At 40.9% G+C, this 23407-nt stretch overlaps 2 protein-coding genes across 2 annotated transcripts in view; one reads left to right on the forward strand and one right to left on the reverse strand.

Annotated features, from left to right (window-relative positions):
* Positions 1–596: 596 nt before the first annotated feature.
* SMIM15 (small integral membrane protein 15) lies at positions 597–3697 on the forward strand. The gene is made up of 3 exons (XM_065662662.1): positions 597–673; positions 814–888; positions 1792–3697. The coding sequence occupies exon 3, from the start codon at positions 1819–1821 to the stop codon at positions 2041–2043; it is 225 nt and encodes a 74-aa protein (XP_065518734.1). The 5' UTR covers positions 597–673; positions 814–888; positions 1792–1818; the 3' UTR covers positions 2044–3697.
* The window catches only part of NDUFAF2 (NADH:ubiquinone oxidoreductase complex assembly factor 2), a 68617-nt gene continuing 48737 nt past the window's right edge, over positions 3528–23407 (reverse strand). Inside the window, exons 3-4 of the mRNA XM_065662660.1 lie at positions 19628–19668; positions 3528–4631 (exon numbers count right to left, since the gene is read on the reverse strand). Coding sequence (XP_065518732.1) covers positions 4374–4631; positions 19628–19668 — 299 coding nt within the window. The 3' untranslated portion in view covers positions 3528–4373. The remainder of the gene's footprint in view (positions 4632–19627; positions 19669–23407) is intronic.

A 23407-nucleotide genomic window follows, 5' to 3' on the forward strand; every position in this document is an offset into this window, starting at 1 on the left:
CTGCTCGTGCAGCACGACAACACTAAAGGCTGCTGCGGGCACCCGGAATACGCAGAGATCCGCTGAGCCCCTGCGCTGAGGTCAGTCCGTGGGGAGCGGCGCTGCAGCGGCAGCCTCGGGCAGCTGAGGCACAGCGCGCTCGCGGCGGGAGCTGCTCGTTGCACTGCGGCCGGGCTCCGGCTCCAACTGCGCCGGGAGGCCGGGATTTCCCGCACGGCGCAGGAGGCACACGGGGAACCCGCAGGCCGCCGGCAGCGGGTACCTGTGCTCGGCCTGCAGGTCCTGCCCGCGCTGGAGCAGCACCACAGCGGGAGAGGAAAACGAGGCACTACGGGCCACTGGGCCCAGCCTAGCGCTGGCCCGAGTGGGCGGGCGGTCACCGTCGGGCTGCGGCGGGTCCGAGCCGCACGGTGCCGCCAGCCCCCGAGCGGCTGCTCTGCGAGGCGAAAACCCGTTCGGACACCGGGAAGCTCGGCCCTCCCGAGCCACGGCCTCCGCCCCGCCGGCAACGGCAGCACCGCGGCGGCGGCCGCGACCTGTCACTGGGAGCTCCGCCCGCGGGGCGGGCCCCCCCGAAGCTCCGCCCAGCGCCTCTCGGTCCCGCCCCGCGGTGCGGGCCGCCCGCCGCTCCTTCCGGTTTCCGCTCGGCAGGCCGGCGCCGCGCGGGGACGCGGTACCGCGGGGCGGGGGGCAGCGGGAGGGAGGGGGGGTGCGGCCCCCTTCGCCCCGCCCCGAGCCCCGGCGGTGCCTTCCGGCCGCGCTCCGCCCGGGCAGCGGCGCCTGTTCCTCACGGGCCGTGTGTTCTCTCCGCAGGGGCCTGGGCGCCAGCCTTCCGTCGGTCCGCAGGCCCGCAGGGTGCTCGGGGCGGCGCTGCGCGCCCCGCCGCCGGTGAGTGAGGCCGGGGCCGAGGTCTCCGCAGCGCGGCCATTGGGAGGGGAGAGGCGGGGCGCGGCTGGCCGGGGGAGGGAGAGGGGTGAGGGGAGAGGGGTGGCGTTGGCGTCGGGCTCCTGCCCCGGGCCGAGGGACCCCGGGTTTCCAGAGCAGCCCCATGCGCTTCGCCGCTGACACAGGCCCGAGGTGGTTTTTGACTCCCCGACTATCGTTAGTTCACCATTTAGCACAGCAGCAACTTGGCTGGAAAAGACCATTAAGATCACCAAGTCCAGCCATTGCACCAGCGCTGCCAAGACCACCACTAACCCATGGCACTGAGGGCCTCATCTACACGGTTTGTGAACACTTCCAGGGACGGTGATTCCACCATTCCCTGGGCAGCCTGTTCCAATGCCCGAGCACCCTCTGTGGGGAAGGGATTCTTCCTAATATCCAGTCTAAACCTGCCCTGGCGGAGCTTGAGGCCATTACGTCTTGTCCTGTCACTTGTTACTTGGGAGACAGACCGCACCTCTTTATTGCCTATTGTCAGGTAGCTGTGGCGAGTGATAAGGTTCCCCCCTGAGCCCTCTCTTCTCCAGACTAAACAACCCAACTGCTCTCTCTTTTCTTCTCTTCCAAAGAAGGACGGACTTAACTTGTTTTCATGTAGTACCTTGGTGTTACCGGAAGCTCTATGGATGAAATGCCTAATTGTTTTGTAAAGACTGTACTTTTAGTCAGGGTCAACACTTTGTATTACACTGCCATGTATGATGCACTTTTAACTTCTAGTAAAAGTGAGCTTGCTCTTTGATAATGAAAGATGATGACATATTAAAATGACAATTTGTGTGTATGCATTGCTTTATTTTCCTGAATATTCAGAAATACTTTTTTTTTTTTATTATTCTATAGGGTTTTCCCAATAGAAAACCAGAAAAGATGATTGATATTAAGGCCTGGGCTGAATACATCGTGGAGTGGGCTGCAAAGGACCCATATGGCTTTCTTACTACGGTGATCTTGGCCCTTACACCATTGTTCATAATTAGTGCAGCGCTTTCATGGAAGCTTGCAAAAATGATTGAGGCCAGGGAGCGAGAGCAAAAGAAGAAACAGAAACGCCAAGAGAATATTGCAAAAGCCAAACGAACAAAGAAGGATTAAATGGGAAAAAAAGGTCTTCCTTGTGCAACGAATCCACTTCCTAAATGAAACACTTCTTGTGTTGTAACTGTCCTTTGATACTTGATCCTCTAATTTCTTAATGCAGGGAATTCAGTCCCTCCAGTGTATTTTTTTTTTTTCTGCTGAGATGACTTGTGTTACTCTGTCCAAATGACACTTGTTACAGTCATTTAATCTCCTACTTGTTCTAGTCCAGGTTGCTTTTCTAACTTTGCATGTTAAACTAAAATACGAACGTGTTGGGTGGCTCTGGACATAGATGATTTTTTCCCCTTAGTTGAGCTATTGCCTAAGTGTCTTAAAATTGTCAGATTATGGGGGAAATTGTGTATGGTGAACCAGGTTACAGAAAGGCAAATTTCTGCAGACCTTCAGCAGAGCTGTAGAGATGCGCTTGCATTAGTCTTCCTTAGTAGCACATGTTACCAATTTCCTTTAATGACACTGCAAATGGCCGTGCAGTTCATTTGGCTCTCTGCCCATAGGGGATGCTGTAGTGTCTTTGATGGTGGGGCTTGTCTGCAAAAAAAACAACCTATCCTAGGTCTTCCTGAACTACCAGCCATCAACAGTATTTAAATGCAGCCCAAACTCTAGGAATCTTATTGCTTGTTCTAACTACCTTCATTTGTCTTGAGCCACTTCTGTGTTGTCTGGGCTTCCCTAATGCTCACTTGAAGACTCCACCTGTAACTGTTTTCTGCCTTCAAACACTCTATGCCTCAAAGAATAGCCATAAATGGGGCAAGACTAAAGGCCCAGGTGGCCTAGTGTTTTGTGGGGGTTATGGGAGGAGGATGTGCCAGTAGTTCTTCCTACTTGCTAACCTGGCTACCTTTGGTCTAGGACCTTCTCAGTTCAGGGGGCGATATCTGCCCTCGTGAACCCTGGAACTCTGCTGCTTTCCAGGTTGCAAAATGCTGCCATGCTGGAAAATGTCCAAGTTGTGTTTGCGTTGTAACTATGCCAACATTATTTAAACTTAATTCCAATTAATGCTTTTCTAACAAGTGATTAATTTTTCAAAGCCTAATTTTTTTATTAAGTCTAGTTCTAAAAAGCTTGTATCAGTCATTAACTTCTTAGATTTAGTGTATTTCTAAACAGTGGCACAGAGTTATGCTTTCTAGCAGCTAGACCTTCATTATGTTTAAAAGTAAAACATAATACTGTTGTTCAAAAGGGTGAACTTACAGAGCTGGTGGATACCAAGAGGGATTAGAAATGGGGAGTCTTAACGGAATGAAGTGAATGTGAAGTCTATTGCTCCCCTTTTAGTTTTGTTGGTCAAAGCAAGCATTACTGGAATGTGGCATTTCAGCATTTTATAAACACATGGGATTAAGTCTCCACGTTTTGTATCACGTGTTGTCAAATGTGTACCTGTTCCATCTTTGACACATACTAGCTTAAGACATGGAGGAGAACTGATGAAGGATGCACTGCACAAATAAATTTGATACTTTTTTCAAAAAATTGGATGGTCTTTATTTTGACTTGAAGCTCTCAAACACCATCTCTAAGACAAGTAATCTGCACATTCTATGTATCTAAACTATGGCCAAATACATGTATGATTTAGGGAAGTCCTTGCATACACCAGGAATAAATAAAACCTTTTTTTTAAATGACAGTCCCTTGTCCCAAACCTTGTGTTACTTTCCAGCAACTTTACCAAGTGCTTCTAACCTATGCTATAGTTGTTAGCTGTAGTTTAATTCAGCCTTACTTACTGTGCTTACTGCTGGCTCAAATCAAGCACTATTCAAATACATTGACTGTTTTCTTAAGTTACAAGAATATCTGTGAGACTAATACAGTGCATAGTCAGTGTGGTGTCGTAGTGATTCCTGTCAATGAGATCAACTTTTCCATCCACTTGCCAGAGTCAAGCACACTGGCACTGCCAAGGGAATTAAGCATTTTGAAAAACTATCTCAAACTGATGCCTAGGCTTAGGAAAATTTTAAGTGTACTGATTAACTAAAATTTATTACATAGAAACCAATTTTAATTTTTTTTTTTTCCTTGGAAACTCATTTGTTTTTAAGAAAATTAAGTAAGGTAGAAAACCTGCCTATGATTTCAAAAGTAACTGATGAACAGCAACTGTTGAAAACAAATTCACATAGTAAGACGATGCTGCTTTTCACAAAACTGAATTTTCCAGTAGTTTGTCATGATTAAGCCTGTATGAACACTTCTGCAAACATAAATGAAACTGCTTTAATATTACTTTATTGCAGACTTAGATATACCAGCTGTTCGTGTTAAACTATTTATCCATTAGCAGTTATCTGTACAATTGTTTACTTATTACGACTACTATCACTGCTTGGTGGCATCCATGAGCCTGGCTGAAACGTATTTGCAGTGCTGGTTGGTTCTTGTGAAGGCTCCTCTTTTCCGTAGTAAGGGGCAGATGCATGGCCTTTAATGTGCGTCTGAGCTGGTTCAGCAACAAGTCCCTCCTTGTATCCCTGAGCCTGAAGCAGCTTATCCTTTTCAGATACATCTTTGATTTTCTGTTTCATTTCTTCTCTGTAACTTTCATTCTTAAGAATCTCCTAATAACACAATAGAAAGATAATTAGATACATCAGAAATCAGTGCGATACACAAAAGTTGGAATAAAATTATTTAAACAGTCACTGTTTGTTAATTTCATAATCCAAATTTTCAGTCATGTAGGTAAAATAAACTCGCAAAATTAATTGGTTTTCAGTGTCAACCCTGGTTTAGAATATTCTTAATGTTTTGATCATGTTGTTGAAGCAAAACTGCACTGTGGTATCCCAGTTTCAGTATTTTATTAGATCAAAAAGGTAAAGATACCCAGTCATCAACAAATGTGAAACTGCACTACAAATAAGGCTACCTTTTTACACTGTTTTCTATGTAGGACTTGCTACTATACAGCTATTTATCACTTGCATCTCTTCTGTAACTCATTATGCCTCTGACATTAGATATCTGTGCACTGGGGTGCAGTTTTGGGAGAAACAGATGTTCAATCTTGACTAAGCTGAAGCCACGCAAGAAATAATAAAAAACCAGCAACAACAACAAAAAACCTAAATAAAAAATAATAATAAAGGCACTAGGACGGAACTGAAATTACTGAGGTGGTGTCAGGAGGAAAAACGGGAGAGCATTAAAATCCCTGAGGCAAACCCTGCTTCAGACTCAGAAGACAGCTCAATAAGGCCAAGCACCAGCATGGACAAAGCAGCAGGGGAGGACAACCTGCCATCAGCTGTCCAGCTGATGACTGCCTGGCCAGCAAAGGTGAACAGGGAGTTATGATGAGGACACTAAGCACAACACTGCTTAGGTGACTGTATGTTAACTCTAAGCATCTACCAAGTGTATTAGCCAAAATGAAAGTCCTACATTCATAACAGGTGCAAAATCTTACCTACTGCCTCTGCACAGGTAAAAATAAAAATTATCTGGTTTTAGCATTTTACCCCTACCCCTGATAAACTGAAGCAACTGTATGATGTATGATCCTACTGCAAGGCCAAAAACCCCACCCACGACATATATGCAGAAAAGGCTCATACAGCTTGCTGGCTCAGCTTCATGAAGGTCTGTACTGAAACATGGCTGGGTACAGGTTACAGCTGGAAATTCACTAATAAACATGACCTGAACTGGGATTGGCTTCTTTGTCTGAGAAATGTTGAGGCTGAGTTGAATCAAATGCAATTACTGGCTTGTCCACAGGTGCAACAGAAAAACAGCTGCTAGTAGACTTTGCCATCTTGTTTACAGGAAAACACAAAGAACTCCCGAAGTGAACACAAAAAAGCCTTGAAAAATACTGAAGTTTGGTTTCTATCTGTTAGCATATGTTTCTTATTACAAGGATATTTTGCAAATTTTGCTAACACTTCTCTATGCTTTTACTAGGGCAGACAGTGAAAAGTATTCTAAACAAAAGCAGACAGGTAATATGCATATTCGTAACAGATTGAGCCCAAATACAATTTCACTGTAACCAACACCGTGCAATAAGGAAGCTGCTAATATCTACATTTAGACTGGGATACAGGAGGAAAAAGGCAGAACACTTTCTCTGGAAGACCAAAGGAGAAACTAGACTAGTACCCATGATATTATTTCAAGAATGGCATTAAAACATGTGATATTGCCAAGAGTTGACAAAGCAAGTATGTGAACACTTAAGAACATTTTAAAAGACAGTATTTAAAGAGAACCTTGTCTTAGAGGTACTAAAACTAACATATTTTTCTTAGTCCATAACTGCCTCTATTAAGTTGCTTCTTAAATTCACAGATGCACAGAGCAGAGGCAAAACACTTCACATACCTATTCATCATGAAAATACACAAGTAGCACACAAAAGATTTTGCAAACTGAAGGGAGGCAGGGGGAAGGAACAAAATTCTGCCACACTCAAAGATACTGCCAAGTGTAAAAGGTCAAATTTTCAACAGTCAGTATAGCAAAGCCTCATTATAACATCTCTTAATTCCATCCTTGTTTACTATATGCCTGTATAAATCTACCAAGACCTTACTGATTTCAAGGGGATTACTCCTATGGTGTTCATATTACCCCACTACTGAGAAATAAGTGTGTATACCTTTATGATATCTGACAACTGCAGCATAGTGTCCGCTAAAAGAGCATGAAATGATCTATTAAAGCACAAATGTAATTCACTTATCAACTAGCTAGTGGACAGCTACTTACTAACTTCAGATCTTTTCCAGTGATTACTTTAACAAAGTTATCCTAATCAGGTAATAGCAGCTGTAACTAAGTCAGGTAACAGCAGCTCTAACTAAATTCCAAATGCTCCAAGCCCATCTTCAGTGTTGATGTGAAAGCGTCATCTGGTTTTCAGACTCAAGTAAAAACTCTTTTAATCAGCTTTCACTGGCCAAAGTGAAAGCAAACACATAAAGCTGAAGTGACTTGTTAAGAATCTTCTATACAACCCACAGCAGGAAAACAAATTCTCAAGTTCTAAGTACCTGCACACCCTTATTTTATGCATTAAATTCATGCCAGTAACATGAACACTGAAATCAGGGTTCCTGTGTTCAAACTAAAGAAGATGTGAATGAGGAATGTTGTGTCAATTGGCACCTTATAAAAATTGTGTCAAATAAATAAATGAGTTTTCTTAGCATAAACATCTTGTCTTTTGATACTGGAAAGTAACAAATTCCTATTACGATTCCACAATTCTGTGGAATACTCAGAGTCCTTCCTGTTCCAAATATTGCCTCCAACAAATACTTCATTCCCAATTTTCACTATATATACTTTTTTATAAAACACAGTGATTGTATTTCTAAGTACTATTGGTTCAATTACAATAGCTACTGCAGTTTGGAAAAGGTGTAACATCACAGTTTCCCTGCCATTACAGGAATTTCCAAATTTGAATAGGATAATCAACTTGGTTCACAATGCAAATTTTAATTAAATTACTAGATGCATATTTATACAAGGAATTATCCTTAAAACACACTAGAAATGTGCCGAATCTTTACAACAAATCTTCCAAATTTGGCTTTAATCTGCATGGCTCACTGTACTTAATTACAGTGAGTGTTAGAAAGGGTCCTCCTCAGACATCCTCCTGGTTCTACAGGGCTTCCTATCACCTGCAGAATGGTAGAGAAGCCAACATCTGTGGGCTCTTCTACCCCTGACAAGTAGTCTAAGTAAATCTGCATAGTTCCACGGGCTCTTCAATCCATCTGCACACAGCTACATTTTCACCCTAAGTCTCTATTGATGCCCGGTCCTTCACTGTTTGATAACTCTAAGCAGTGATTGGCAGCTGAGTCTTCTTTTTTTCTTAATTACATTGGCAGGTTCAGAACATTTATCTTCTCCTCCAAGATGCACTGCAGTATCTTATAAATGGCTAGCTTCACTATAGACAGCCACTCCCACCCACCCCCCAAACATACCATTTAAGTTTTCTGGGGAAATATAAGAACATAAATATGTAATGTGCTCTGACCTTTAGGGGAAATACAAAATTATACTATCCAGCAGAGAGAACACGGTGTCTACTGGGTAACCGCAGTTTTCTAAGGGTTACCTTGTTCTTCAAATACTCTTTTTATACAAATTAAAGATACAAGCCCTTTGAACCTGCAGTTCTCAGATGTGGTATCTAAAGAGAATCAGAAATGCCCTTCATCGTTTATTGAAAGAGAAATCTAAGGATTAGGATTGTGCCACAAAACTGAAAAAGGAAAAATGCCTGAAGACATCCAGCCATGTTTTATACCAGTTGAAATCCTTACATGTAGATATTCACCTTGAAATGTATCAGCTCCCAGCATTTGGAACAGGATAACACATACCCTGCTCTTGCAGGGGGGTTGGACTAGATGATCTTTTTAGGTCCCTTCCAACCCTTGGGATTCTGTGATTCTGTGATTATGGTGAGAACCAGGTCCAACTATGTGTACTACAGTTCACTTTTAGGTGGAATGTAAAAGGAGAAATTTTACACACAGTGTGTAACTACTTGTCCAGCTTTGGTGATTACTGTAAGCTCTATGAAGTTTTTGATCCTTCTAATGATTGCAGCTGCTTGCATTCCCTCCTTAGAAAGGCAGGGTTTAATGAAGTGACCTCCAAGGTTTTCTTAAAGAACCTAACATTATTATTATTAAGGAAATGCCAAAGTGGTCCTACGTGGGGTTGAGGCAGCTGCTTTTCATCCAGAAACTGACAACTTCTGCACATTCTTACATCTTAGGTGGTAACTGCTGCAGAACAAAGAATGAAAAATGGTCTGCTCATGGGGGCAATGCAGCACATGTTGCTGCCTTCCAAGTGTGCTGCTGCAAAAGGTATCAGGCTGCATTTATGCTGCTAGCATGAAATTTCCACTCTTCTTGGAAACTATATTTTTGTTTAAAGCACTCACTTAACTGTGGCGGCTGAGATGTATCATCAAGCATCCTCTGCTGCTTGGAAACTGTATTCACCTCTACTCCATAGGAGGAGAAAAATCTAGAAGTCTGTCTCTAGTCAAAGATTTTCAGCGCCTACGAGGCTGCAGTGGAAGACCTGCTGTGTCTGAAGATCCAGAATGGAGCCTTCTTTCACATTTAAAGGATCCCATATTGACATAGCTTTCCCTTTTCTGAATAAACTAGTAGCCTTACACAACAAATAAAAGCAGTTCCTCCTGGTACAAAAATGTTGTAAATACGAAAAAGGTTTCTCTAGACTTACTCCTTCTGTTGGGGTCTTGCGCACTAGTGGCTAGCCTTTACTGAACAGTTCTTGCTAGTCTTCTCTACAGGCAAATGTTTGTACTTAACCCTTTCTGTCCTGCACCTCCTGAACCCACGATCTGAAGAACTACTCCTTCCCTTCCTCTTCCTTGCCGTTTCCCTCTCTGTCCTCAAGCCAGCTATCAGTTAGACCACCACTTGCCTCTCAAGGAGCATTTTCAACCTCCTGAAGGCAAATCCAAACTTGTGAACAAGTAGTTCTAAGGATGCAGATGGCAAAACATAAAGTACCAATGCAACAATGTCCAAAAGGAATTGTTTAAAGGTTAACACTGCCACTTGTTTTGGTTTTGCTCTTTCCAGGTGATTGTCTAAAGACACTATACCAAACCTATAAGTACAAAGAGCTTATGTATTTTGAGCAAGATGTCACATTTCATTTCAGAAGGGTCTGTATTTTGATTAAATTAAAAATAAATAGCTTGTCTTAGAAACCATTCCAACCTCCCAAGTTATCTTAATTACCTATGCTGAAATCCTTGTGATTTCTGTTGATTTGAGTAGGGTTAGCTAATTATTATTTTATGCCAGAACTGATAAATCTGGACAGATTAATGTTCTTTGTTGGAAATAACACTCAGTATTCTTAGAATACTTGCATTTTGGTGCTCAGTTTGAATTTTTATCTTTAATAATAAATGAACTTGAAATTTAAATTGTCAAAAATTAGCATACACAAGTTAGCAAAAATTAATAAAATTACAACTGGAACAGAAAAATCTGTTTTTGAACAGATTAAAAAAGCTGATACTTTTATCACCGTTTAACACGTCAGAATTTTTTCTACACTGACAAATTAACTAGAAGTCCAGCAAAGTGCTGGAAGTTCAGCCAATTCACCTGTTTTTATAACAGTGCCAAACTAGTTAACTCCATTTTCTGGTTTGACAAGTTATAAGAGGCAACATGAAATAACTGGATATTACATCATGTTTCAAGAGTAGGAGGCAGAGAGAGGACCTCATCACTGGGAAGCACGGCATGTTCTGATCCAGGGCAGGTCTTGTGAACTCAGCAACTGAGCATGATCTTAGCTGTGCCATTTGGTTGCAAGTAAGAAATAATGTGGTAAATAGAGGGCTGTGTCAGTGCATGGTAAAAACAGAGGAACAGTGTGAATTAGAAAGGCATATATCTGTTTTTGCTAAAATATTAACTCAAATAAAACAGCGAGCCAACTGACTGCTGACTTTGTAATGTACGTAAGTGCTAAGTATCTTTGGTTAACAGACAATCAACATTAGTCAAAGCAATGTATGACTGCTTCATTCAGGTGTAGTTTTCAAGCAAATCTCAATCAGATGCAATTTTAAAATATGGACTGGCTTCTGTGCACTCAAAGTGATTTTTTTTTTGAAGGCTGCAACCTGCATAAGTAAAAAATAAACTGATCTGAATGACTCTTGTTCGATACATCGCAATTTCTGCCATCTCTTGTTGTCTAGGCTTTGTAGAACAGCTTTTTTTGACCTTTGAACATAAACTAGATAAATTATCCAAACAAGTTACTAAACTAATGCAGGTGCTGTTTAGAACAGTGCTTATAACCTTCAATGACCCCTTAAACATAAAGCAGATACAGAAATGGACCTCTGGTGGTACCACAGGTTCTGAAACTGATTCCCATGCTATTGTAAGGGAATCATGGGATCATCACTCTGGATGAAGGCTGTGCATTTTGGGTTTCTAGTCCTGAAAGGTGAACTAATTTTTTGGAATCAATCAGTACCAGCACAAAAATCACAATTAAAGCTTAAAAAGCATTAATGTTAACACAATGCAAGCGTTAAACCAACATACTGATTACAAATATATATACAAATATATATTTTATGACAGCCCAATGTTTAGTTTAAATGCAGTGCTAATACCACATGTATTACCAAGCTGAATCAGTCAAATACTAATTTTAACTCTCAACAAACCTACAATCAAATCTACAGAGAAGCAATGCTGTTACTATATAGCTAGTTCTGAGAATGCAGAATCTCTGGCGTGAGCTAACATAGTGTCTAGGGCACCACAGTGTAGCACACACATATTTGGCAAGACCATGTATTGAGAGGCAAAAGCAAGAGAAAAGGCTCAGACATTTACATTTACTGGAAGGTAAAGCATGTCAGCAACACACAGACTCAGTAGGAGTTTGTGCCTGATTTATTTTTACAATGCTGCAAAGATTTTTCTACAGAACAACATATATAATATAACCTAACATACAATGTAACAGCAGTGTGCACTCGCGGCCCAGAAAGCCAACCGTATCCTGGGCTGCATCAAAAGGAGCGTGACCAGCAGGTCGAAGGACGTGATCCTGCCCCTCTACTCTGCTCTTGTGAGACCTCACCTGGAGCATTGTGTGCAGATCTGGTGTCCTCAACATAAAAAGGACATGGAACTGTTGGAACAAGTCCAGAGGAGGGCCACGAGGATGATCAGGGGACTGGAGCACCTCCCATATGAAGACAGGCTGAGGAAGTTGGGGCTGTTCAGCCTGGAGAAGAGAAGGCTGCGTGGAGACCTCATAGCAGCCTTCCAGTATCTGAAGGGGGCCTATAGGGATGCTGGGGAGGGACTATTTATTACGGACTGTAGTGATAAGACAAGGGGTAACGGGTTAAAACTTAAACAGGGGAAGTTTAGATTGGATATAATGAGGAAGTTCTTTACTGTAAGGGTGGTGAAGCACTGCAATGGGTTGCTCAGGGAAGTTGTAAATGCTCCACCCTTGGCGGTGTTCAAGGTCAGGCTGGACGGAGCCTTGGGTGACATGGTTTAGTGTGAGGTGGCCCTACCCATGGCAGGGGGGGTGGAACTGGATGATCTTAAGGTTCTTTCCAACCCTAACCATTCTATGATTCTAGATTCTATATGTTCAAGATCACAGATGAAGCTCTGTAGAGGCAGCAAAAGCCACAAATTAGCCTGGCACCACTGCATCCTGCCCTGAATAAATGGCAATATATAGCCTTGATGAGCCCACAGAGCAAACAAGGAACTCTAGCTGTGACTCAGTCCCAGTTTGGTCCTTGCTTTCCCCTTATGCTACAAATGATGTAATCTGTACCAGCCCTTTTCCTGGTACACATTACTTCTCCCTCCACCCCCGTTCAGCTGTGCTGATAGTGATTTGGCAGACAGAGCCACTGCTCCGTGTGTTCCCTCCCACTCGGGAGAGAAGTAGCAGCTCTCTCCTCTACAGCCTTGGGATCTGCAGCACAGGCAAACTGGAAGTAATGGGACAAACTGGTGCCTCGGTAATCTTCTGTGAAGGCTGAAAAGCACATATGTTTTAAACCAGAGAGAAAGTTAAAGTGAATAAGAGGGAAGAACTCTCAAATATGATGGCTTCTTCAAGTGCCTTTTTTATAAATTGCTATTATTTGAATGACTTTTCTGACCACTCCCTTACATTTACACCTTTGTAGCTCAGCTCTTTATACTGTCAAATTTCACTGCCCTTTCACACTAAGTAATAACCCTCTCTGGAACCATGCATAATTTACTATGCAAAAGGCTATTTAGTGCAAGTCAAGTCATTTGAGTATGTCCCAAATTTTCAATCCTGGTTGTCATCCTGGACAATGGTGGAAAATGTTTTGCTCAGACTGCTGTTTACTCCTGTGCTTTTTAAATAGCATTTCCCAGAACTGTAAATCTTATTCTGCAGCTTTTTGTGGCTTCAGGAGTAAAATACTCATTTGCTAAGCCCTATTCTCTATGCAAGAATGTACAACCTTCCATGTCAGAGGTTTTGTTTTAAAACTTCTCAACTGAAGCATCTGAAAAAAAGACAGAAGCAAAACTGCAAATTGCAATCCCAAAAGTGACAAAAGAAAAAAAAAAAGGATTTTTCTAAACTGCATCTCATTCTTGTTAAAGGAACATGAATTCTGTGTAAATTAATCTCCATGACTGAAGCTAGTTTTGATCATACCATCTCTCAAATAAATAATACGTATGATCAAACAAATGGGAAAAGTGCGTATGTGCTGTGGCAAGCAAACGGAATGTAATTTCAGTGTAATTATTTGGGCTGAGGGGGAGGGAGAAACAATTATTGAAATCTTATGCTTATTACAACTCACTGACGTATATTTTTCCTCCCTTCACAAGGAGTTTGTCAAAACAGATAATTATGGAAATGCCTGAAATGGTGTGAAAGAAGACAGGAGCTGTCACGAAAAGTTTCCTTTTTTAACATTTCACCTTCTATCCAAATGTGTAATTCAGAAGCCACAGAATTTTATTACTGTGTAACGAGTACATAATGCATGAGAAAACCAGCCATTTACTGTGGTTTTCTATTTCAAATTATTTTCAGGCTCTTGACACTAATTAAAGGAACATGCACTTCTACTTTCCTTCCCATGAAATATTAACATACATACACATGCATACAAAGAAACAGTGAGGTTTCAGTTGAAACTGAGAATACTAGTAGCGATGCAGCCCTGTGTGCACTACAGATGAAGCAGAATCTAGCTTAACAGTGAACTGACTTCTAGAACAAAGATCTGTATCCACTGAGGAGCCACTATAGGTACGCATGTAGCAACTGCAGGACATGACACTGGCAGGTTCAGAGGTAAACCCCATTTTTCTCTAAACCAGTTTTTCTAGGCAGTATCATGATAACCTTCTCTATTTTTTCCTCCTGCATGTTCTGACACCCCAAGTTGGCCTGTAACTTTATTTCTATCTCCATCCTCCAGACAGGATCATACACAATGCCAAGTTACTCAGATACTTTTGAACCTTAGGACACTGTCAGAAGTGGTGCATGGCTACAGGGACTGTCATAGGAAAAAATAAGGGTTAGATTTCTAAATATATTCAAGTACTTGGACATACGTGCAGTAGGATTCTTTAAAAGCCCTTACAAATCTGATGCCCTCTAAAATCAGAAGTACTAAAGAAACCAAACAGAAGCTAGACACAGGCTTAAAAACTGAGTGTATGCCTGCTATTTTTAAGGTTCGTTACATCCTTAAAAATATGCCTCTTAGTTACTCCCAGGGTTAGAAGCTGAAGACTCAATGTGTCTTAGATACAAGATATCTAAACCAATTCTGGTATGACTCCCACTACTACATGGGAGAAAACCTGTGTGTTACATACACACTGATCTTATCAAGAAGACAGACAGAGATGTCTGTTACATACACACTGATCTTACCAAGCAGACAGACAGAGAGGTAGATTGTCTACTGAAACACGCACCACAGCCAAAGCTTACAGGCTTCTTATGCATCCAGCCACTATTTCAATCAGGAGCTGCACCAACAGAAAATAATTTCGTTCATTAGTATCTTTAATGTATTTACGTAATGCTACTCCAAATTTTAAATAAAGCACTTTTTTTTTTTTTTAAAGGGGGTATGACCCAGCACAAAAACAGGAGATGCAGAATGCAGCGAAGCTTGTCAATGCTATGCAAAGTTGCCTATCAACCAATTGCTGCTCATCTGCAGAACTTTGACTGAAATTCATAAGATGCGTAAAATGTATGAGACATTTCCACAGTGATATCTTATAGGTGTTACATGGTTAAACATCCTATAAATTTGGGGAGTTCTGCTTCGATGATGGAATAGTGACATAAGTCCCCCAAAAAAGGAGTCCTGAAGAGAAGGATTTTACCCCTACCTCCCAAGAGCATTTCTAATTTGCTTTGCAACCAAGATGTGAAAAATCCAAAACACAAAGATGACATGTTTTAAGTTAGGAGTTAAATCTTTTAGCCACAAGGAAAACTGGGAGGTAGAAGTATATGCAAGACAGCACGTTTGAATTTACCTCACCACCTAGTTGATGAGCCAAAGTGAAAGTGGACTATGGCTCAAAGAATGGAAAGGAATAGCCTGTTGAAGAAATAATTTGCATGGATGGAACATCACTCCCATAGAACAACTGCTATATCCCAAGACAACTTTTGTTAATAAATTCTGACAACATTAATGCTTAGCAGGTAAATTAATTTCCATGTAAAGTGATAAATTATTGAATCTGCTTCCACAAAATAGCATTTGATTAAAAATATTTTAATATTTGTAGCCTTTAAAGCATTTTCATTAATTTAAAACTGTAAGCTCTTTAGACACATTTCCTATTTGCCCGAAAACTTGTTACATGCATCTAGTTTCCTATATATATACTAAAGAAATGTAATAGTCTACTTCATTATTTATCACTTGCTAAACTGTTTAAAATATGATTTACAGCTGCACAGGAATAAAGGTAATGACTAATTTTTCTCAGCCAATCATCTGTGACCATACATAATATATATAAAGGGAAAGATGACAGAATGCAAAAATATACATATACAAGTCAGATTATCACCAATTATAAAGCAGTATGTGTACATGTATGTGTATACACACATGCATGCTAACACTGGGTGCAGACATGATCCAAAGTTCTCTATCAAGATGGGACTCCCTGATTACCATGGGAACAGAATACATTTAAGTGCAAGATAAGAAACAACTTGATCTGCATTCATTTGCAAAGTTATCACCCTCATTATAACTGAGTTGAGACTTGTCGAGTATTTGAAGCTGTAACAAAATCAAGAGGCAACCATTTCCAGTATCCCAGAATCTGGCATTTAAAACCCAAGGCTTCCAACCACTAACATGCCTTACATTGCTGGTCAAATTAGAAATAACCAAGGCGATGAGCAGCATTCTTGGGTTATGACTAGTGCAGTACACATAAGTCTAAGTGACTTCTCCCAAAAATGGGAGAAATGTGGTAGGGGAACAGGGGGGAAAGAAACCATGAAGTATGTGAAAGACTTAGGACTGAAGTTGACTTGTGAAATCACTGGAGTATTCTTCCATATAAAATAGTAGACTCTAAGAAGAAGAGATGTAAAGCAACTTCTTCTGTGACAAAATGAAAGCTTTACAAAGCAAACAAAAAAAGATCAGTTAGGTGTTTGTGGAAGAAAGATTGGCTTCAACCCAAAACATTATCAAGTCTTAAGAACATCATGGGCAGACTTAGCTGGTGTCATGACCCATCTACCTTGATCAGTGTAAGGAAGGACAGCTCACATTCATCTCACTTAAGTGACTGACAAGTCATGAGGATTATGAATGACATTTTGTTGGCCTACAGAAGTTGCCATTCTCAAAATGTGGTCATAAGTGCTACCAGTAAGATCCAGGTGATTTGCGAAGCCGTATCTCTGCAATATTTTCAACTGAAGTTTGGTCATAGAGCTCATCACGGGATGTGATAGCCTAAGCAGTTAGGCAACCTCTCATCCATAGCTGAGAGCTGAATAAAAGATAAGTTTGACAAACATATAAAAAACCCCACACATAAATACTAAAGGTGGTGTCGTGGTTTAAACCCAACCACAAACCTCGTCCACTCACTCTCCCCCTTCTTGCCCTCCCCCTGCTCCTGGAGGGACGGAGAGGAGAATCAAAAAGAATGCAACTCCCACGGGTTGAGATAAGAACAGTTTAGCAACCAAGGTACAACACAAATCACTACTGCTACCACCAATAATAATAATAATGATAAAGGAAATAACAAGAGGAAAGAACACAACACCTCAACACCAGCCGACCAACAACTCGCCCCACTCCCCCCAGCCGAGCACCGACCGATACCTCCTCCAACCCTGCAGTCCCTCTACCCCCCTTCCGGGTCACCCTCCATTACATCCTGGGCATGACGTGCTGTGGTATGGAATACCTCTTTGGCTAGCTTGGGTCAGGTGTCCTGTCTCTGCTTCCTCCTGGCCTCCCCTCCTCCCTGGCAGAGCATGAGGCTCAGAAAGTCCTTGGCCAGACCAAACATTCGAGCAGCAACTGAAAACATCGGCGTTATCAGCACTGTTCCCAGGCCAAAAGATCAAAGCACAGCACTGTACTAGCTCCTAAGAAGGAGAAAACTGACTGCTGCTGCTCAAACCAGGACAGGTGGTAATCAAACAAAGCAGGGAATGGGAACAGTAATTTAGAGAAGTTTAACTATGTTTATAATAACTATAATAACTACGATATTAGAAAGGGGGGTGGGGGTGGGGAACAGATGATGAGCAAAGGACAGAGAAAAAACTAAAAAACGTCCAAAAAAGTGGTATTACAGACCACAAACATAGGAACATAGAATGTATGTGAAAGAACAAAGAGATTTGTTACACAGGGTTTCAACGTGAAATATGGTCATGAACAATCTCTCGTTGCATAGCTGTCAAACAGCAGTTTACCATATCACCATTACTGTCGAAAAAGGGAATACAATACAGAATAGCAGCCAGTAAAGTTTATGTAGCTAAAACACCAAAGCCAATCAGTCCTACAAATAGGGACCAAAACAGTATTCTATACGTACTTCACTAGTGTAATTATATTAATAAAGATATTATGGTATAAGGGTTTGTAGTATAAGTTTCAAATCAGGAGAAAAGTAGATTCTACATATCACCACACACTAATAAAATATATTTAAAATGTGACTGCAGCATTATTTTCAAAACATTATGTCAAGAATTTTTAACATACATATATTTGAACTACCTTTCCTTATATAGGAAAAAACAATTTAGAGATTACTTGAAAGAAAAAGATAACAGCTTTCAAATTCCTGGCGTATAACTTCTGCTCTGACAAGGTCAATGCACAGCCTTGTAGGTAAAGTACCTAGCTGCTAAATTATTTTTCAGATGTATTACCTCATGAAACTAAAGGTGTAAGCTGTCCTGTAACTCTGAATGCACCATCACTCCCAAGAATCTTTCATTCTCCATAAACTGTTTTTTCTGGAAGGTAAACATTTAGCATGGTATTGAACCACAGTTCTGTCACCTGTGGAGACTCCTTGTTCCCTGTTTTGAAATAGAACCACCACCTCCATGGAGCTTTGCTGCATCAATTCCAAACCCAAGTCTCCCCATATTCTCTGAAGCAGGCTTATTTCAGCACAATTATCATGGCAGTCTGACTCATCAAATGGCAGGACAGAAGACATGCAACACCCCCATCTTTAAGTATCCCATGAGGTGGTAAGTTCAACAATAAAAGTCATATGTATACCGTTAGTATGAACCAGAGCTACTTAAATGGAGATCACTCCAAGCTTAGAACAACTGCACTTCTGCACAAGTAACTACAAAGGTGGGGGGGGGGGGGGAATTACTTTAAAAAAAATTAAAAAAAAAAAAAATCACACTTAATATTTCTTGGAATGTTAACACAAAGAAATGCATGTTAATTTAAGTCCTAAAAGCTTTGAGAATAATTTTAACTAAACTTTATTCTGTTCATGGTTGTATTACAGGTCTTCTTATCTGTACAGTCACAGTGGCAGTTGTGAAACAGAGGCAGAGAGAATTAGTTGAAAAGCTGTAAGTTGCATGGGAGCTTATTTCAGTGACAAGCTTCCCCACATTATCTTAACTCACAGACAGGCAGGACAACTGTTCACAGATCAGATCTCAGTGACCAAGTCTTTGACTACAGCATGCCAACACAGCTTCACTGAACACAGCTACTCCTACTGCTGCAAGTGTCTGCCTCTGTGGGTGTCAGTTTGAATTTTCTGTAGTAAACTATGCCTCCTCTACTGTCTCATTCCTAGCTGGTGCTTAGCAACTTGTCATACAAATCCAGGACAAATAGTGTATGTGCATGCATCTGTACACACAGATCAATAGCCAAACTGTTTCAGTCTTCACAAACTCATCAGCATGAAAGATGGGGGGATATTTCTCTGCTTCCGTCCATTAGAAGCCACTCACGGAAAAAGCCATGGCCTCAACTTCCCCACCTCCTTAGCATTATAAAATGCTAGTGCAATTTGTTTTCCTGTACTGATAAATCCACTAGCAACTGAATTTGAAACCTGCATTTTAATGTCAACTACAATAAAACAAACCTTGCATTAATACACAGACAACCTATTCTAAAAATTCATAGCAGTAATTTCAGAATTTGTTTAACTAAAGAAACTTTTGCATGGCCATGATCACCTTAAAAGAACCTACATAGGTCATCTTAGAAGAATTCATGTAGATAAAAGTAATAGCTAAAGAATATTGGAGTTTGTATTTCCATTTGCTTTTGTGTTCTCTAAGAGTTAGATACCTAGTCCGTGTATTATTTCATCTAATTAGGCAAGCAACATACTAAATTCTCGCTCAAAAGTGTCAAAGTACTGGATAGATGAGTCCACTATAAATTAATTCTTGTAGTTCAATTACAATTAAAAATTTAAAGACACTTCATCTCTCTCACCTCAATGGTGGGTGGATTCTTTCTTTTTTTTCTTATCCATGCTGCAAAAGAAAATAAAATTAAACAGATTATTTCAAAGATCAGAGAGACTATTAAAACTCAATTACGATGCATTTGTAACAGAAAGTAAATGCTTACATAAAAAATTACAACAGAATTTGCCACAAGCTGGCAAGCCATATAATTTCTTAAAATATAGAGACCCAACATGTTATTTCCCACATAAATACTCTCAGTCTTCACAGAAGGGGGGGGGGGGGAAAGGAAAATTAAAAAGAAATCATGCCTGTGAGGAAATCTTGGGCACAGTTTACATACCACACTGGTTGCCAAAACAGGGCTTAAAAAGCAGGACTTACAGCCCATGCCTGTTGCTGAGCTTTCTACACAGAGCTGAGCTTCACTCTGAGAAAGCTGACTGGTGAAAAGTATGAAAAACCTTAGACCTCTCTGCAGAAAAAGGATTCCTGTAAATGCCTCAGGCACTGTTAAAGCCAAAACCCTATTTATGTTAGTACCAACTAGGATTCCTTTACGGGATGCAAAGCAGAGCCCCAGACTTGACTGAGGAGCTGCAGAGCCCTGCCTGCACCGCATTCTATGGCTGTGTGGGATTACCCACTGTATCAACGGGAAGGATCCATAATTGGGGGAAAGCTCCTTCCATCTCAATCAACCCATGCTGGAAGAGAGCAGAGGGATGAAAGCAATGGCAAGGACAACTGTTCTGTGGCTGATGTTTTCCATGATGAACCAAAATCAATATGCTTATGCCCATTCCATTGCATGATGGTCAGCATGGGACTGACTGGAAGCAGCAATCTAAAGGGACCCTATTGCAGACTCCACCAGTATTAGAATCATAGAATAGTTAGGGTTGGAAAAGACCTCAAGATCATCTAGTTCCAACCCCCCTGCCATGGACAGGGACACCTCTCACTAAACCATCCCACACAAGGCTTCATCCAACCTGGCCTTGAACACCGCCAGGGATGGAGCACTCACAACCTCCCTGGGCAACCCATTCCAGTGCCTCACCACCCTAACAGGGAAGAATTTCCTCCTTATATCCAATTTAAACTTCCCCTGTTTAAGTTTTAACCCGTTACCCCTTGTCCTGTCACTACAGTCCCTGATGAAGAGTCCCTCCCCAGCATCCCTATAGGACCCCTTCAGGTACTGGAAGGCTGCTATGAGGTCCCCACGCAGCCTTCTCTTCTCCAGGCTGAACAGCCCCAACTTCCTCAGCCTGTCTTCATACGGGAGGTGCTCCAGTCCCCTGATCATCCTCGTGGCCCTCCTCTGGACTTGTTCCAGCAGTTCCATGTCCTTTTTATGTTGAGGACACCAGAACTGCACACAATACTCCAGGTGAGGTCTCACAAGAGCAGAGTAGAGGGGCAGGTTCACCTCCTTTGACCTGTTGGTCACACTTCTTTTGATGAAGCCCAGGATACGGTTGGCTTTCTGGGCTGCAAGCCCACACTGCCGGCTCATGTTCATTTTCTCATCGACCAGCATTGACCATCGGGTCTTGCTTCATTCAGTCAACAAATTATTATTAGGCATAGCTCAAGCTACAATAGGTATTATTTAGACAAATTACGTAACTGTGGATAAGACAATACCCATCACTCTTCAGAAGTATCACTACTGTAGCTTTTCTTCATGCCTTTTCATCCACATAACTGGTAGGTACTTGGCTGTATATTTTTCAGACAGTCTTTTCTGCTCATATTTTTCAAATGAACGAGTAGCAGAATGTAAGTGGCCAGTAATGAACAGAAGGACAAACATAAGGAAAGCCAGTTCCAAGTGCCAAGACATGGCAAAACGTTCTTTTGTATATCTGCTTAGACAATTAAGACTTTGGTTACTGTGCTTGAAAATCAGAGTGAAAATGACATATTCATTATCACCCAGTCAAATTCCTCGTCTGACCTGTAGCTGCCTATGAATTTTCAGCTTTAAGAAGGAACTATTCCAAATTTGAATTTTCTAATACCATCTGTGCTGCATTTTGAGAACTGGGGAATGATTCAGACAGCATGTCCAGAACACCAAAAGCTGCACATAGTCAGTGTCACCTCACTACTGAAAATGCAGTTACACATAGAGTGAAACACTACCACCACTCTCTTTCAAAAATGTTATGAACCTGGTTTTAGGAGGGTAGCTTCCAATTAACGTAAGAACAGAATTAAGGCAGGCGAAATGGCATTACACAGCTTGGAATTTAGCCATGTTAACAAGGCCAACAGCCTTAACTCAAGGTTAGTGGTAAAATACCTGTAATAATACAAATCAAGGTATTACTTTAAGTTCTTGTTTATCAAATGATACTTTCTGAATATGTGTTCTTTAAATACCGTTCTCAAACATCCTTCATAAGCAGTTACTGCCAGCTCTTCTCAGAAGTCTTTTGGTTCTGACAAAGGTTAGACCTAAATTTGTTATTGTGGAGAAGCAACTGAGCACTGAACAGTCAACATTGTACTTTCTGCAAAAGTTTTATTTGTGTAAAGACAGCCTAGTAAGATAATCCAAAATACAACTAAATTACTTTAAATTGAATCTATACAACCAGAAAACATTTTGCATGTACCCACAGCACTTTTGAATCCTTTATGAGGATTTCCAAATACAAAATCTGGCAAGACCAGAGCTTAAACTGGCATGACTGAGACTGACACTTCCCACTGGAAGCCTTGTAGACAAGCTTTGTAAAAGGCTGACAACACTATTAGACAAAACCACAGCAGATACGCCTTTCCTCTTGACAGAAGTCATCTTTGTCTGTGCTTAGCAACAGTTCCAACATCATCCAGAAAAGCAAGAAACTGGGAGAGATATCAGGTATAGTGAAGGTTGTATACTAGGCACTAACCAATAAATGAGATAGCTGGAGAAAAAAGGAAAAAGTAGTAGTTTTAAATACTTCATAGAAAATAAGTTTTAAACCTTCAAATTCAAGGGATTGCTTTCAAAAAGTATCATATGCTTTGTCATGCATTGATTCTGTCACATGGAAGTACAATACCACTGGTTTCAGTTCGACTTCGCTCAGCACCTAAAAATGGCTTCATTAGTTTTAAACTGCCAGTATTTAAACAAAACAAAGCAGCCCCAAAACCAAAACCAGCCACATTTTAACTTCGGCTGTGTGATTAGATTCTTAAAGAAAAATTCTTAAAATCTGAAATCCTAGAGAAGTTAAGCTGCAGTTAGAAACTACTGCTGAAATACAACCATTATAATAGATTTTCTTTCAACAATAGATGGGACTTTTAGGCAGTTATTTGATTAACAATTTTCAGATGAATGAAATACTTCTACCAAAAGATTTTATCATTTAATTATCTGCCTCAGTTTAACAAGCCGCAGACGGAACAGTGAAGGGTAACACAATGACATGCATCCTGTGAACAGAAGCTGCGAAGCAAGGAGCATTATGCAACACGCTTTCATTCATTAATAGATCTCAGTTAGTACCAACACTCAAAAGCAACAAAACAATCCTTAATTTAGGAAGATTTCTCGTGTCAAACATTCCATTATCAGACTGTATCTATTTAAATTCACTAAATAATGCACACAGTTATAACATTGTGCTATTTTTCTTTCCAGCTATAAAAAGCATTTGAATGCATGGGTTTATAGTAGCTATCAACCTTCCTTCTTTCTAATGAATGTCAGAACTACAATACTTTTTCAGTTTAACCTTTGCTGATAAAACTTGCTGACACAAAGATTGGACACCATTTTCCAAATTATTACAGG

The sequence above is a fragment of the Lathamus discolor genome, chromosome Z (genome assembly GCF_037157495.1).
Source record: "Lathamus discolor isolate bLatDis1 chromosome Z, bLatDis1.hap1, whole genome shotgun sequence".
NCBI lineage: Eukaryota > Metazoa > Chordata > Aves > Psittaciformes > Psittacidae > Lathamus > Lathamus discolor.

Bases quoted from the DNA above. Each gene is read 5' to 3' on its own strand.
- SMIM15 (XM_065662662.1), top strand. From the start codon at position 1,819: ATGATTGATATTAAGGCCTGGGCTGAATACATCGTGGAGTGGGCTGCA.